At 34.9% G+C, this 18,112-nt stretch overlaps 1 protein-coding gene across 1 annotated transcript; it reads left to right on the top strand.

Annotated features, from left to right (window-relative positions):
* The first annotated feature begins 10,272 nt into the window (after positions 1 to 10,272).
* LOC103411461 (transcriptional regulator STERILE APETALA-like) lies at positions 10,273 to 17,095 on the top strand. Its single transcript, XM_029107517.2, has 2 exons — positions 10,273 to 10,590; positions 15,852 to 17,095. The coding sequence occupies exons 1-2, from the start codon at positions 10,312 to 10,314 to the stop codon at positions 16,968 to 16,970; spliced, it is 1,398 nt and encodes a 465-aa protein (XP_028963350.2). The 5' UTR covers positions 10,273 to 10,311; the 3' UTR covers positions 16,971 to 17,095.
* The last annotated feature ends 1,017 nt before the right edge of the window (positions 17,096 to 18,112 follow it).

Here is an 18,112-nt window from a genome sequence, read left to right as displayed (position 1 = left end):
ACCATACGACACATGGTTGCATTCCAGAAAGTGTAGGGAACTTTCTCGACTCTCCCTTCACGCACAGGGCTTGCCCTTTGCGAGAGAGCTGCCGCACACATTAACCTCGTCTCCTCTCCCCTCTTCTTGCACCACAAATAGTGGCTCCTCCTCCCCTTCTACTCCGTCTGTCCTTTCTCTTAAATCCTGGTAATTGAGCAAAGACAGATTATATTCACACACCTTAAATTATTTCTCCTACATCTTTTTAATTTTTAATATTTATTTATCAAGTGCTAGTGATGGGTAGAAAATATTAAAAAATTAAAAAATATAGAAGAAGTAATTTAAGATGTGTGAATATAATCTATCTTGAACTAAAGAGGGTATAGTCAAATTATGATTTGATAGGATTTTAATCAATTTTAAAATTAGAGTGTAGTCAATTATGATTTTGAAAGAGGATTTTAAAGAAATTTGAAATCATTGTGTAGTCAAATTAGGATTTAAGAGGATTTTAAAGAATACAATCAAATTCATGGATAGTCAATTATGTTTTTAAAAATGTCTACCAAATCTAAGTGTAGTGATAATATAAAGATGAGATGTGATATCCACACACTCTTTTTTACTTTTCACATATTTTTTTAATTTTTGATCGTTGAAGCAGATTAATTGAAGAAAATCAACGATAGAAATTAACAAACAATGTGTAAGACGTAAAAAAAGATGTGTAGGTAACACATCCCAATAAAAATTTGCTAGAATTTTAATAAATAGAGAATTTTGATGGATTTGAGAGTGGATTGTATAAATACCAATGCCATCAAGAATCCAACCTCCCCTCTCGTATTTCTTTTCACATTCATTAGACTTCCTCTCTCAGGTTGAAGTCCTCAATCCCTCGAGGTATTGCTTTTCTCTTCTGTATAGTTGTACTCAGTCTGCAAACGTAGTGCTAAAACCTCCGAGACTGATAAACCCAAGCTTTGAGGAAAACCATATCTGTTGTTTGACAGTGCCGACAGCGAGCCAAGGAATTGGAATGTCTTCACCCATTGTATGAAAGCTGGAAGCTTTTCTGCAAAAACCCATTTGTTAATTTGGTGGCTTTTCCAATAACTAACCGGTGGAATTTGGAGTTTTGCTTGGCTGCTAAGGTGAATTTGACTCCTTTGGAAATTACCCATTTCCTGTTACAGAATTGGATTCTTATTTCTTTCATTTCGTTTTGTACAGCTAATAGATGATTTTGATTTGGTACTGTGATTTGGTCATTTTGATTTGTATAGAGCAGCGAATTATATTGAAATAAGACAAATTAACCCCAAATAATGGATTACTTGAACCCCAAATAAAGAAAAAGGCTATGCAAATGTATGCAAATTGCTCTAAGTTCATGTAACAAAATGTATAGAGACCTAAACAGTAGGACGTGTTTTAGAAAACTAGTCTCCAACTATCATCTGAAAGCCAGTAATTGTTACTATGGACATGTGGAGAGACAAACAAGGTGACTGCAACAATAGTTGACAAGAGTTTCAGGTGTTAATCTTTTGAAATCCTAAAAAATCCTAAAAAACCCATGAAAGAAGATAATACAAATCTATAATGAAAATTCACACAAATCTGTCAAAATCTATATAGAATTGTAAAATCTATTAAAATCCATTGAAATCTGTTACTTAAAAAAAATCTTTTAAAATCCTCTGAAATCCAAATTGATTGCACCCCTAAATTTGAGCATCAACAAATAACATGATAATAAACCGCACCTTGAAAAGTTTGTATGAAAGTTAAGTAAAATCATAGTTCTTGCTCTTCTTGTTGCTGATGATTAAAAACAAAGTTGAAAAAGAATAGTGCTAGGAGACGGATATGAGGTCAATATCAAGCAAGGCAAAAAAGAAATGACAAAAACTAGAAATTCAAAATAATAAGATCCTTACAAGTGGTTTATAGCTTAGTTAGTTACAAACATTTGTTTTTGCACTTAAGATTTCGTGTTCATTCTCGATCTTCGTAATTAAATGAATTTAGTGTAAATTATCTTATCATTTGTCAAAAAATAAAAAATAAATAAAAAAAACCAAGAGAGAAACAAAGATATATGTTGGTTCGGCTTTATATAGCCTACATCGAGTTTAAAGGAAAAATTCTACCATTATTAAAATTAACAAAATAAAATTACAAATGAGCATCGAACGAGGAGGCGTTCCTCCTCAAGATGCTTTGTTATCTTTATTGTTTTTGTGTTTTATTTTTTATCTTTTAGACTAAATAGGAAGAATAATACTTGAATACTTAAAGAATGAGTAGGAGTTTATATTCAAAATTGTTCGTTGTCTATTCATAAAACATCGTCTTTATAATCAATACCATTCATATTAAATCACTCTATAGGGATCGTCTGCAAAAAATTAATTAAAGCTAAAGTCGTGTAGAGGTGAAAAAATGCATCCTTAATATATTTTTTTTAATTTAATAGTTTCCATTAGGGGGGAACATCTGTATTTTTTTCTTTTCTTTTAGAGGTGGTGTGAAAAAAATAAAATCATTAATCTAAATCCTAATTCTCCAATAACTCACACACCCACTTATATGTATCGTCGCACTCTTCTACGTCTGAACATATACTTCATATCCCCCTTTTTCATTTGCATTCATTTTTTTAATTACTCTCACCACCATACTCGGCTCAACTATCATCTCGACAACATACGAGAACATTTGAAGAACCCAAGTCTAGTTCCTACTTTCATGTGAAATCATTCATTCTGTATGCCCAAAACAAATATAGTTTTGAAGAGATTCAAGACTTGGTTCATATATCTATAGTAATTCTCTCTACCAGCCATTGATTTTCATTTGTAGGGTTTATGAGTGTTTGTTTATGTGTGATTTATTTCTGGATTAATTAGTTATTTTTATTTTACTGATTTTTTTAATTATTTTTCTATTTTTATTGCAAATGATGATAAAAAGGGCGACATAGACATTCACAGTATGGGAGGAAAGATGTTTGTTTTTAATTTGCGTGCTCAGAAGCAAAATATTGGGACTTGGTTAGATATATACGTTTTGTGAGAGTTCCTTACTAATGTGTGGACTTCATCTAATCTAATAACTTTTTAAAAGAGGTACATCTGTATTTCTGCCTCTAATAAAAATTAATTGGGGCAATTTATATATCCACCTCTAATTTGTAGGTACTAAGAACAATTTTCACCCATTTGGTAGACTTGAGTTTAGGAGTGAACTTGTGTGACAGTTAATATTTATTTATTTAAAGAAAAACTAACGAAAAGTTCTAAAAATTTTTAGTTTTAATTAAAATGACAAAATAAAAGTGTTAATAAATAGTACCATGAATGATTTTTTAGATAAAAAATGTCTTTAACTTTAAAATTGAACAATAACAAAAGTGTTTCATTAAGACTTATTTTATTTAAAATGAACTTTAACGAAAAGGTTTCATTAATTTTTCTTTAATTGTCTTGACTTCGCTTTACTACTTTTCACCTATTGTGAATAGTAACTACCATGACAATGTTTTTCACTAATTATTCAACGGTTAAAATTAATTTAAAATAGATACTATGGTTATGCTACTTCAATCCGTCATGAATAGTAACTGTCATAGATCTAAACTTGAGGCTACAATCAACATGGCTACTGCAAAAGACTCCATGAGCCATGGCCTGAAGAAATGGATGGGAGGTGAATGTTGAATCTACCATGGTTGGACTTGCTCTAATAGTCACTGTTCTTGTAGTGATTGATGATGAACGAATGATAGGTAGTTTGTATAACCAAAGGGATAATAAAAGGAGGAGGGACATGGCTGAAAAGGAGGGGATTCTCTCTCTTTCTAATTTCTCTTTTCTTTCTTTTTCTTCTTTCTTATTTGAATGGTTACGATTAAGCCACGTTAACATTTTATATTGATTTTTTTTATAAAGACAATAAGATAGAAAACAAAGTGTGAGAGGAAAAGAGGGAAGAAAATCCTACTTCGGTTGAAAAAGGAGGAAGGGACATGGGTCCAACCATGGAAGGTCCATATTTATAAGAGAACTTTAACGAAAAACACCCGGTACTGTTCACTTTAACGAAAAACCACATTTTTACACTAAAAAGTCAATTCTGGTACTATTCACTTTACCCTTTATTTTGTCCTTATCATTAAAACTCAAAGTTTTCAAGCCATTTTCATTAGTTTACCTTATTTATAATGAGGTTGATAGAAGGATGTAGGGGTGGGTTCAAAAAACCGAAAACCGAAAAAAACCGAAAACCAAACCGAACCGAAACCGAAAAAACCGAACCGAACAAAAAAACCGAACCGAATTGAAAAAACCGAACCGAACCGAATTCTTTTGGTTCGGTTCGGTTTTAGTGATCTAGAAACCGAACCAAACCGAACCGAACCGAATTAATTAAATTAATTTTTTTATTTAATTATTTGTTTTGGATATTATTTTCTAAACCCAATTTGTAAGTTAAAATATGCTAAACCCAATGTGTTGCCAAACTTTAAGCTCAAAATATTAAAAAAAAGTCCTATAAAAACTTTAAACCCTAACCTATTATTTATCCCCCATATAAGGTTCCGGAGCCAAACCTCATCCTGAAGTACCTACATTCATCTCCATAGCACTGTCTACTTTTGTCTCAGCTTTCTTTTCCAAATCTACTCTCATATAACATGTAACAGAATCTATAAACATTTATTTCGGGTAGATTACTTAGGGAATTTGTGATGGAAAAGAATCCAACACACACTAAATAAATCCACCCACGCATTTCTTTTACTAATCAAGTTGTCAACATGCAGTTACAAGCAAACAACCCTGATCTTTGAACAACATCATACAATTTAACTTTTCTAAGTCATTTGTACGATTTTTGTGTTGTGATGTTGTTAGTTTGGACTTTGGAAGACTTGATTGATGATTTTAGTTCAACTTTAAATGTTTATTTTCATTGTCTTTGATTATAGTTAGAATGCTTGTGTTATGATTGTGTTGGATACGTTAAAATTTAAAATTTCAATGTTTTTCATTTTTTGAAAGAAAAAAAAAACAAAAAACCGAAACCGAACCGAAACCGAACCGAAAAAAACCGAACCGAAAAAAAACCGAACCGAAAAAAACCGAAAAAAAAATGAACCGAACCGAAATTTCGGTTTGGTTTCGGTTTTGGCAAAAAACCGAACCGAATTAAACCGAACCCACCCCTAGAAGGATGCATGAGCAACTTCATCGTTGCAAAGGCCCTTAGGGTAAATCACTATTGAATAACCTTCAATGAACAGTAATTACCTTTTGCATCTTCACATCTACACTGAATAGTCATGGCAATAGGTAATAAAATATTAATATTTTTTATTTTATAAAATAATAAAAAATAATTTTTTTTGTAATTTTAGATATGATTTTTAATCTGTCTAGTTGTACCATGTGTCATTAAATAAGAAATTATTGTTAAGGATAATATTAATGGTGATATAATAAGACATTTGTCAAGAGATTAGCAAGACTGTTAGAGTTAGTTATATTGTGACTTAAAGAGCAAGTTTTATATAGAGAATATATAGTCTTAGAACAGATTAGATTGTATTCATTCAGAAAATGTAATATATGAAAGTTTTACTTCTCTCTCTATCTTCTCTTCTCTTGACTCACTTCTCTTCTCTCTCTCAAGCGTAATACTGCATATTCTTCCTTGTGGTTACAGCTTGGTTTACAATTACAACCCAAAGTATTTGAGAAAATATAAAAGTATGGTGTAAGTTAGAAGATAATGATAACATATTTATTGAAAAATTAAATCAATTTTGTTTTCAGATTTTTATTAATTTTTTATTAATTTTATATTATGAGTAACGTCACCCTGACGTCAGCGTTGCATCACCCCCACCTCGAGCTCTCGGACCAGCGATTCACGCCGGGTCCCTTCGCTTGGGCCCCCTTCGACACTGAAACCCGCATGGGCTGGACTTGATCGCCCCAACAATTGGGCACTGTGCAATCCACTGTCCATCGGGTTTAAGCCCCTGTTGGACTTGCTTTAAATTGGACTAGGATTCTCTCACCTTCTCTTTTTATCCCCTTTCATCTTCTCCTCTTACATTTTTTATTTCGTCTTTCTTTTTTTTATAAAAAATTAATATAAAATATTAACGTAATTTAATTATAGCAGTTCATATAAGAAGGGAAGGATAGGAAAGGAAAAAAAGGAGAGGACATAATCCTCCTCATAAATTTTCTGAAATGTGAAAGCACAAGGGCTTGCAGATGGGCATGCAGAAGGTAGCAGAAGCCAGGCCAGCCAGTGATATCGGCTGTCTCGCTCTCTCTCTCTCTCTCTCTCTCTCTCTCTTTCTCTCTCTACCTGTGGCTGAGGATTGAGAGAGAGAGGTTAGTGAGGATATATGGTTATGATAGTTAAAGACTGACTGTGGCAGGAACCCTACTATAACCCTAGTATCTAGTACCTAGAAATTAATAGCAGTAGCAGCCTACTCTCCTACTCCAGCTGTTTTTAATCTGTATTTTTCTTCCCAAAAAAGTTGAGAGAGAGAAAGACACAGACAGATGGGGAAGCAAGTGACATAGACAGTTGTACTTTGCTAAAAAAGATCTTTCAGTTATATTCCATCGAGACTGCGCCAGATGATTAGACATAAGCATGCCATTCTAGTCAAAAAGCACTCTCCTGTCTTTCCCCTTGACCCAACCCTTCCCTCCTCCTTCTTCTTCTTCCCCACGCTCTTATCCTCTGCGTCTTTGCACGCCCATCTTTTCTTTTTGTTTACTCAAATAAAAATTAAAAAAAAATCTTCTCAATTGATATATAATTTGTCTTTGGCAAATATGGTTGTTTGATGTGCCTCGGGGCGTACTTAGAAAACGGAGCATGCTGTCTTTTTTATTAATTGAGCTAATTTTAGGTACGTGGTTATATAAGAAATTTTATAGTTTTGAAACATATAAAAGCGTGCTTTGTTGAGTGATTTGAACAAAGGAGATTAAGAAGTTGACTGATCTCGCTAGGAGATTGTGAGGACCGAATACAATTATAGTTATAATCATGTCCAAGTTTCGCCGCTGCATGCCGTCATATTAACTTTCTGGAAAATGTGTAAATGACATTTGTGAAATTTGCTTATGAGGTGAAATTAAGCTAAAGATATATTGCCAAAATCTATTTAATTTATGTTCGGTATCGATTTAGTTTGTTATCATTATTGTTAGAGCATTTCCAATAATGTAAATAAATATAATAGACAAAATTGTATTATAATGACTGACGTGATAAGTTGCTTATAAACAAAATGTATCATTCCAATAGAATAGGCAAACTAAGCAAGCAAAATTTTATTTTACTATTTTCTTTCACCTTTGATATTTACATATATATATATTGTCTTTTTGGCCTCACATGGAATACTTTATTATAAATAAATATGTCATAATACAAGTGGTTAAATATGTGAAAAAAAAATCCAATCACTTGTACTGTGATATTTGATGTACCAGGTTGTGTTCCTGGCACACTAAAAAATTTATCCATATGTAGAAATATGCAATATTGCCTAGATTGAGGGAGTAGGCAAAGTTTACCTACTTAATTGACAACTTTATTGGAGCTTAATTTTGCCTATATAGCTTATCACAAGAGTTTAGTTACGAGTTTGAATATTTATTTGACTACTTTATTGTTGATGCTGTGAGATTTGAGATCTACGTTCTTAATATGGCTTTTATATCCAAAATTACATAAGAGTTAGTAAGCAAGTTGTGGATGGCACGTTGATGTTAATCATCTCCTATTATATGCACATGCAGAGCAGGAGAGGTGCAGTGGTCGTAGTACGAGAATGGCGGACAAAATGTCACGCTTCCCTTAATTTTTTGGAACCTATAAAACTTTGTATCATCATAGCACCAACTTCCTCGAATCTAAAAATCTTTTTCAAGTTTTCAACTCGTACTCGAGTGTTGATTACCTTCTTCTATCATTTATTCTACAAATATTGCAATCAAACTATTCAACGGATTTTAAAATAAAGGCTTGACTATGGGATAAAAAGTTTTCTTTGATCGAAGAAATAGATTTGATTACAAAATGGTCTGAGAGAAAACTATACTAATATACCGTTGATCATGGTAATTTATGTAATTAATTTAAACTAAAAAAGTAATGTAATTTTATACGTAAAAGAATCATTATGAATTAAAAGGTAGCACTTTATTTTATGAACTAATCTAATTACCATATTTCGACAAAAAAAAAAAAACCATATATTTGAGAATGTATTTGACAAAATTAACCGTGTAAGAAAAGAAATATTTAAACTTGAAACAATGAAACACATTTCAATAATATGAAGAGATAGTTTGTTTGTTGTACAAAACTAATTAACATTCACTTTTCTACAACACAAACAAAACAATAATCCATCCAAAACCAAAATTTCTTATATCTTCCTTCCTCTCTTGGCCCCTCACAAGTTCACAACTGACAGGCTCACAATATCAAACTTCGAGTCCTTGTCCATAATCTCTATTGATTCGAAGGCTCTAAGTTTTCAACTCCCACAATTTAGATGTTTAATCATTGTCACCTAATCTTTTATTTTATATCTTATGTTTTTCTATGCTTTTTTTGCCTCTCTAAGTTTGTTAATGATTTGGTTGTTACAATAATTAATCAAAGGAAGAAATATGTGAGCATAAATAGCAACACCTTGAAGGATGGGTGTGAAATCGTAATTAAAGTTTAATTTGATGAAGCACAAACAGATTTTTATATATTTTACAATCTGAATAACAAAATAACTTCCACGCATCGGTTGAATACTGGTCGATGGTTCTATCACTTTTATTAGTTATTACGTGTTTCAAAATGATAAACAGTTACTACTTTTAATATGAATTCAACAATTTGCATAATAAAGTTCATCGACCATCAAGGAGTTGTAACTAACTTGACCTACTAGTTATTAATATATGAACAGCGGTTTCCAGTACAGCAGCGCCAGTTGCTACTTACTACTCCCTAATAACAATGCTATTTACCATGCACTCCTTGCAAAATCATCCTCAGGAGTCAAAAACAAAATAATTTTTTTTTATTCAATGCCCATTTTCTTGACAATCATCTGCAATTGATACAGATACAGGGAGACACGATCTTACTTGAACAGGATGCAGAGTGACCAAAAGGGACCAAGGGGAGCTAGGGCTAAAAAATCTACTGAAAAATCCAGGGCTAATCCATAATAAGCCCTGCGGTTTCAGAAACCCCCACCCCTTCCCCACCGCCCTCTTTGCAGGCCGGGAAATTAAATCAACCTCCCACCCCCTCTCTAATTAGGTTGGACCCGGCCCCCTTATTAACTCACAAAAATAAACAAGAAAATGTTCTTCATTTTCCATAAGATTATGTCATAAATTGATTATCTTCACTATCAATTTATTACTGTGAATGTGAAGTGAATTTGGCATTCCTATATTCCCGATGCAATTTTCTCCCCCCTAACCAAGGAGAATTTTTTTATAGTAACGGGAACACGGATGATATACCATGTGTTTTTATGTAAGTAGTGGAAAATTATATTTTTTAAGTTATTAATTTTTTGACACACATATCTCTCTATTTATGTAATGACACGTGGTGTACCATCTCGTATGACTGTTACACTAAAAAATCTTTCCTAACGAAGATTGAATATATGATAAAAACAAGAAGATAAGTGCGGAAAGGGAAAATTAAAATGATACATTATTTTTATTGTCTAACGTTAGTTTTTTTGGTTGTTAAAGAAAATGTACACTCTCATTCCATTAATTTGCACTATAATAACAACTTTATTATTTTTCAAGCGAATTCATTTTTTTTTCTGTATTTTTGATTAACTATCTTTAACTCGTTTTTTTTTTTGGCTGAATGATCTTTAAATGTTGATTAAAAAAAGAATGATCATGATCATTGATTATAAAATTATTAAGATAAAAATATATTAATCACATTTGATTGGAAAAAGAGGTGCACCTAAAATGATTTATATTGCACCGATCGAATACGCCCACACTAATGTCCCTCGTCATGAAATATGGTCTCTCATATACGAGGTGGATGCAAACATTGATTATGTTTTAAATTATTTTATTGAGTGAGAGAGGGTGAGAGAGTGTGAAATTGCATATAAATATCCAATAATCACACAGACCTTTTGGGTCCCTCGCTTGAATTGTGTCTTTATCCATACCTTACCTTTTTGTCCTTGTGTCTTCTTCTCCCACCTTTTTCTTTGTCATTTTCATGTCTACCTCTTACAGTTCGGCTCCATCATCAACTTCATCATCTTCGTCTTCCTCCTCATCCCATGACGGAAATGGAAACGACAGTGCCAATGCAGCTGGTCCTAGCAGTGTACGAAGAGGTGGTGATCTCGAAGGGCCATCCTCCTCCAGACGACGTTCCGTAAACGAGGTCTGGCCTGAGCCTTTTGTGGAAGCCCTCGCTGCCCAAGTTGCCATTGAAGCCTCTCGCTCCGTCGGACGACTTGCGGCTGCTCCAGCCCTTGCTAATGTGTTTCAGGTACGTTTTCTGATAAGAAGATTAAACAATCTTTAATACTCTACTAATACTTTTTGTTCTTCTGGCTAATTAACTATTAACACATGAAATCTTTTGATTAACTAGTTGTGTTGCAATGTGAAATATGTGAAAAATTGTGTGCTTGTTATATAATTTTGATTATTTTGGGAGATCTTTGGCATGGTACGCAGCGTTAGAATCCGGCTAGGTCTTACTGAGAAACTGATGGTTCTTATTCCAAAATGGAGAAAATATTAGTCTAGTCAAAGAGCATCATATGCATAAATACACTAGAAAAACCTGCCAGACCAAAATTAATTCAATTGATGGTTCCCCTAAATATTAAATATATTAAAAAAAAAGGGTTATGGGTTTATTTTTCCCTTTATTTGTGAAAACATGAGAAATTACCAATAAACGAGTATAACGGGTTCTGGGTTTTGTTCTAGTCCTCTAGATAGTATAGTGGCACCTTTTTACAGAGCGAAGGATTCGAGCATGAGCGCCGAGAGGAAAACACACTGTTCTGGTATACTAGTTGGTTCAGCTACATTCGAGAGAAGAAACTCTTTTGCTTCAGAAAGTAATTGCTTTTTTGAAGGGTCATGCTCTCAATGCTCTTCTATGCAAAAATAATTTAATGTCCCTTTCACTAGTAGGAGGTTTGTGTTTGGCTTCTTTGGCCTTTCATTTCTTTCCCTTTCCAAATCTAACGAAAAACGGTTATTTTGGCTTTAAATTCCCCTTTTTTTGCCCTTATGAGCTCTAGCAATCCCTCTCCCTCTCTCTACTTTTTTGACTGAACTTTTCTACAAATTTTTATTGGGATGCCTTTCTTCCTCTTTTTCTCTCGGATAAGGACCTTTAAAGCTTGGTTTTATCACTTAGCAGTGTTTGGAAATTGGAATTATATAGCAAAATTTGGGGAGCTGTTAGACTGGATGGATTGGATTCAGGGCCGGCGCTGAGGGGTGCAAATGGTGCTACCGCATAGGGCCCCCAAATCGAAATGGCCCCCGATTTTTCAATTTTACATGCATTTACTTGTATATAGTAGTATTTGTAAAATATTACAAACTCGAGTCTTAGTACAAGTGGAATTATTGCGGGTTCGAAACTCATCTCCATCATTTTTTTCAGTTTATATTTTTATTAAATGCATAAGCTTCCACAAAATTATATAAAAATTCCACAGAATAACATACAAATTTGAACCCTAACCCTCTAAATAGTTAAGAAAAACAATATGCCACCTTTCCATTTGTTAAATTTGTTTGTGCTATTAGAATTTATAGAAGCTTAATTGAAAACTAAAATTATTATTTTGAACAAAAAAATATATAAAAAAATAAATTCTTAGTACTTTTTAGGGCTTCCAATTCAAATTCAACCCCCCCCCTGAAATCTCAGGGCCGGCTCTGATTGGATTGTACATAAAACTTTACGTTTCTATATCTAGCTAACGTTTGTCTTGCAGTTATATTTTCGCTGCCATAGCCATTAATGTTTTTTTTTGTTTTGGTGTTTTTTAGTACTATATGCAAGAATATTATAGTCCACTTTAATTCAGACTAAATTGGAGTTCCAAGTACAACAATAGTCATGCCAGTAACGTACAAAAATTCATCTTCTGTTTTTATCTTTTTCTATAATTAATATTATAAATCTGTTATGCAAGTCCACAAGAACAAGATTCCAGGGATCTATTACCGCTGGGTCTTTTTTTAGATTATTTTATGTTTTTGGAATTTACAAGATTATGTTTTTGACATTTAAAAAGTAACAAAACAGAATGGTACTGGATAAAAACAGTATTACTTAAAAGTCTAACTTGAATAAAATGTAAGATGAAAAATTTGAACTCGAAAGACTAGTGGGTTAATGAAAAACCACATCCATCAAAGAAATTCTCTACTCTAATACTCTTTCAAATTATGGATGAAAATGATTTAGAATCTTAAAAAGGAATTTCATGTCAGAACTTCATGCCCTAGAAAATGCAAAAAGTTCGAAGAAGCTTTAGATTGAGGAGCGGGTTGAGATGTCGAGATCCTGACAGTTGATGGGTGTTGAAGGGCCATGTCAAAAAAAACCTTGCATGCAACTGATGCAACTGCATATGTCATAAAGTATATTGAGACCAAGTTTCCCAAAAAAAAAAAAAAAAAAAAAAAAAAAAAAAAAACAGAAAGAGTACATGGAGCCCAATGCTTGTTTGGTTTACAAGGTGATGTCTACTGGTCAACTCCAGAGGTGTGCATGTCTCTTGCTACTTCCAATGCAATACCTTCTGGTGACTTCTATTTCTCTATGTTTGCTTCTGGTGACTCTTATTTGCTTTGTCCTTTCTTGAACGTTTGAAAACTGTTTTGGAGCCTAGCTAGAGTGATGAAATTGACTAACCTATGGTATGTTAAATTTAAAGTAATTTCACCCTTATTGCTTAAACATATTGTGTGAATGGGTACATATGCTTGAATAAGTATAATCTTCTAAGATTAAGAAGGAAGTTACAACCATTGTAACGAAGTTTGTATTCTTTTGTCTCACAATTTGACATGTCTGCTGATATATTTAAATTTACATATTATATTAAGTTGTGTTTTTATTTAAGAACGCAATCTCGTTTTGTGCATGTCAGTGGCAGACATTGAGCGTTAACATATTTCTTGATTTTGCAAAACAGAATCTTGCACATGATAGATTTCGATGTGATTTAGATCAATATTTTTGTGAACATAAAATAATATCACAAATTTCATAATAAGCATGAAACCATTACCCAAGAACAAGAACATGATGGGGTCTCCAAGAGCAAGAAAAACCAAAAAAGAAAATAGAAAAGGAAAGAAGATCCAATTAGAGCGGGAAAACGTGAGTGGTACACGCACGGGTGGGATTTAGAGGAGTCAAAGAAAGTAGGGGTAAGGGATGAAAAGTTCTCTGCTTTTTGACAAGACAGGCTTTGGCTACACGTTTCTTGGAATTGAAAGGCAACTATGTGTGGGGAAGCACGCAAAATTTGCAATCCTATTTTTTTTATTATGTCAAGGTATATGTATATGTTTGTTCATAGTTTTCTAGGTGGTCGATCTTTGTCCATTTCATGGTCTCTAGCTAGGTACACTAATTGTTTCCCATGGATATTGAATTAATGATATTACAGTGTTATATATAAAGTCTCCTATTAACAATTATGTATTTACATCTGTATCAAAAGTTCTAGTATAAAATCGTCCTGCTGAGTTTAATTAAATTAGTTAGAACAATAATCTGATTACCTGCTGAGTCAAAGTGCGAATTTCTATAACCGAAATTAGATGTATTTATTGTAACTAGTAAAACTAGAAAATCACATATAATCTTGTGGAATGCAAATTGATAGAGCAGTCTTGTAATTGGAGGTGCCATATATGTATTATATATATATATATATATATATATTATATGTTGTAAGACGTTGGATTGGGTAATAAAAAATGTAGAGAGCAGAGAGAGAGAGGTGTTAGTCTCCAGTGTCCATGACATCAAATAAAAAGCTCATACAGCAGGCAAGCAGGTAGCAACAATCCACACAGATATAGAAGGAGAGGAAATAGGATTCTCTATTCCTATTCTCTTTCATCCTCCTCCTCTTACATTTTATTTTTTATCTTATTAATTTTATAAAAAAATTAATATAAAATATTGATGTGATCTGTAACGAGAAGGTAAGAAAAATGAGAGAATCCTCCGAAGGAGGGAGGGAGATGAGAGATTTGCAGACGAAAATTGTACACCACACAGCTGCTACTTCTTTATTTAGATCTTCTCTGACTGATGTCTTTTCCTCCTTACTCATCTCTTACACTCCCCGGCTCCTATTCTTATGACGTGATTTGTAACGAGAAGGAAAGAAAAATGAGAGAATCCTCCGAAGGAGGGAGGGAGATGAGAGATTTGCAGACGAAAATTGTACACCACACAGCTGCCACTTCTTTATTTAGACCTTCTCTGACTGATGTCTTTTCCTCGTCACTCTTCTCTTACACTCCCCGGCTCCTATTCTACTATTACGTACTCTCCATCGGGCTCCACCTTTTAGGCCCGCTCTCTCTCTCTCTCTCTAGGGTTTACGCGCATGGCTTCAACTGTCTCCTCCGTGGGGCTAGGGTTTTGCATTTGCTTCTCTTCAGTCCACGGTGATACTTTCTACCCGTAGTTAATTTGCCCTAATATGTGCAAACAGCCCAAAAACCTCAACCCACGTACAAATAGTAAGAGATCTAAATCTTTAATCGCCATTTTCCCCACTTCCTGGCACGACGAAATTTTACCAACTATTAGAGAATTTTTAACCTGAAGAACTAATAAAATATCAAAGATATGTTAAAATACGAAGTGTTGTTGAAGATGTTAAGTTACATTAACTGGTTAAAATAGCTTTCTGGCATTGTTCCCTAGCTATTGTAACTAAAATATTAGTTCAGTGAAATTTCTTTTGCACTTTGGAAGAATTTTGAATCCTATCTCTATAATTGGTTAAACAAAATGAATGATACTTTACGTTCCAAGTTGGTTACTAGTTTTAATCCTTGTTAAACTAGCGAGTGAATAGTGTCATGAAATTATTGTAGCTACTCAATTAATTTTTTATGTCAATAACACTATTTTAACAAACTTTAAATATTTATTATTAACAATTCAAATCTAATTCACTCATTTTCTAAAATCACATTTTCTCTTTCTTTACTCTTTGGTCACGAGTCTATCATTGAGTTTTATTAAATTTTTAACATTTAATACAAGAACCCTAACTACATTTAAAGAGTTTGACACTGTTCTCTTGCTATTTTAACAAAAAATTAAAATTTTATCCTGGAGATGATTTTATGGAGTTTTTTTTTTTTTTAATAAAATTTTAGTGGTTTTATGGCTTCTTCGGAGATGCTCAAAGTTGAATTAGTCGGTTTCTCCTTCATGTATTGTATTATTACAGTCATTCCTTTAACTGGTTAAAACACATACCCATCAAATCTGAAACCTCTGTTAAATACCCATAATAACACTACCTACTCATGCATGCATTCCCATCTCTCCACATATAATTAGAAAGCATATATTTTATTAATTTTTTTATTTTTATTGCATGCACAAAAAATAGAGAACTCATATGCGTTTTAGTTTTCATGTTTTCCATTCAATATAACGTGCATGCATGAACGAGCTGTAACCTACTCTTACTGAAACTGATCGCGTACGTGACATTTTTCCGAGTGCAGGTTTGTTCGACGTGGCGCGCCGTCTCGCGCTCCGACCTTCTCTGGCGTCGCCTTACCCGCCGTATCTGGGGCCGGACAATTCTCCTTCGCGACAGGTGGCGAGACGAGTACGTCTACTGGCATCGGACGGCCACAAACTTCCGAACCCGGAGGTCCACCCACACGACCCTCCACTTCGATCCGTCCGACGTCGAAGACCCCGACGGCCTCACCTGCCGATGCCTCACCCTCTCCGACGCCCATCTCTCCTGCGGCTTCGCCGACGGCACCGTCCGCCTATTCAACTTTGCCACTCGCCTGCATGTCAGCACCTTCCGGCCCCATCCCCGCGACCGCCTCGGCCGATTCTCCCGCGCCGTTACCGGCATCGTCATAACAGACACCACTCTCACCTTCGCATTGCTGGACGGAGACATCCACGTAGCGATCATCAACGGCCCGCAGATCACTCGTAGGGCCCACTTGGGCGACGTGGTAAATGATGGGGTTTTGGTTGATTTCACTGGATCCGAAAGATGGTGGGTCGGGCTCTATGCGGGTGTTCCGGGTCGGGCGTTTCACATTTGGGATTGTTTGACTGAACAGTTGACTTTCGTCGGCGGGACATTGACGGATCCGGAGGCCGTGATGGGGTGGCACATGCTAACGGAGATGACCGAGTTCGTAGGCCGAGTCCGAGTCACGAGTCACGAAACGGCCGTGGCGTGCACGAGCGTGCGCGTGATTGTCTTCGATCTGAGGAATCAAGGGTTTGTGTTGAGCGAGGAGTACAGGAGAGGGATAATTGTGACTGCGGCTGATGTGAGCCGGACGGCGTTCGTTATAGTGGGGAGGAGGGGTTTGGCTAGCGTGCGCCGGACTGACACGCTGGAGGAGGTCTGTAGGTTTAGCGTGAGTAGGGCGTCGCAGATGGCGGTGATGGGGTGCATGAACGAAGGGTACGCGCTAATGTGCGGCGGTGGGGTGGTGAGGGTGTGGGAGGGGGAGAGAGGGGCCTATCTGTACAGTTTCATGGAGATGATTGAGGAAGTCAACGCTTTCGTATGCGATGAACGACATGTCGCAGCGTGTTCCGGGGGTACGACGCTGCACCTTTGGGACTTTGGTGCAGCAGATTGATTAGTGTAGGGGGTTAAACATAACTTTGGTATAGAGTAAATGTTAGATTTATCAGACATTAGAGTATCACATATGAAATGTGATAATGTATTTGATTAAAATTGAATGAGATAGAGCCATTGATTGGTGCGGTACTTACAGATCAGCTGCCACACTATGCGTTAATCAAATATGTATTAGTTAGTTTAGGTTCCTAAACAGTCCATCATGCCTTTTTCTTACCAAATGAGTAAGTTGACGTGTATTGAATCAGGTTGATATGAACAATCCATTAAGCTTATTTTTTTGATTAAATGTGTAGGTAGATGCATATTGAGTGAGGTTGATTAATACAATTTATCGAGTTATTTTTTGACATTTTGACTAGTTAAATAGTTTTTGCGTTAAAATAATTCAGAATGGTATGTCGTATTTAAAAACAAAACAAAACTTAGTTAATGGTTAAATAAATAGGGAGATGATGAGAGTGACGAAACAAGGCAGGCAGATCCGCAGAGTAGGGAGGGAGGAAAGCAAAATGGACATTGTGTTGTGATGTCCATGGCCTGTAGGCCGTGGGGTTATGTAACGTAATGCAATGGAGGAAGGAAACTGACATAAGAAGTGAACTTTTGACTTGGCTAGTGATATCATCAGATATGCTGCAGAATGATTTATGAGAGAGAGAGAGAGAGAGAGACTATGTTGACCTGGCCCCACACACAAAACAAACGAGGAGAGCTTTCTTTTCTAGTCTAGTCTAGTCTAGTTTTGTTCAGGTTCTAGTTGCTTGCTCTTGTAATATTTGCAGGCTTGCCTTTCTGTTTCTTCTTCTTTCGGCATTGTTTTTTCTTCTAAAACACATTTCTGTTTAATCATATATGTTACTTCTGTTAATTTATTCAATACGATGGTAAATAAATAAATAAAATATGTAAAAAGTTAAAAGGCTGCGTTAAAACCAGCATATTTAAGGGTAATGTTTGACATCTCGTCCCTATTATCGCGGTAAAACCAGCGTAATGAAGGGCAATGTTTGATATCCCGTCTCTATTATCGCTTGTATAAAAATATCTAAATCATTTTTGGGCACGGTATAGTTTCGCATGCGCCGAATTCTTATATGAGCATTAAGGATTAATTTTCTCTCAGGAATCCCGAGA

This window comes from Malus domestica, chromosome 09, assembly GCF_042453785.1.
Source record: "Malus domestica chromosome 09, GDT2T_hap1".
Lineage (NCBI taxonomy): Eukaryota > Viridiplantae > Streptophyta > Magnoliopsida > Rosales > Rosaceae > Malus > Malus domestica.
Note: the sequence above shows the minus strand (reverse complement) of the source record. Positions and strands in the feature narration are given on the sequence as shown.

Coding starts and splice junctions, on each gene's coding strand:
- LOC103411461 (XM_029107517.2), top strand. CDS start 10,312: ATGTCTACCTCTTACAGTTCGGCTCCATCATCAACTTCATCATCTTCG. Junction 10,591..15,851: donor CCCTTGCTAATGTGTTTCAG/GTACGTTTTCTG, acceptor TTCCGAGTGCAG/GTTTGTTCGACGTGGCGCGC.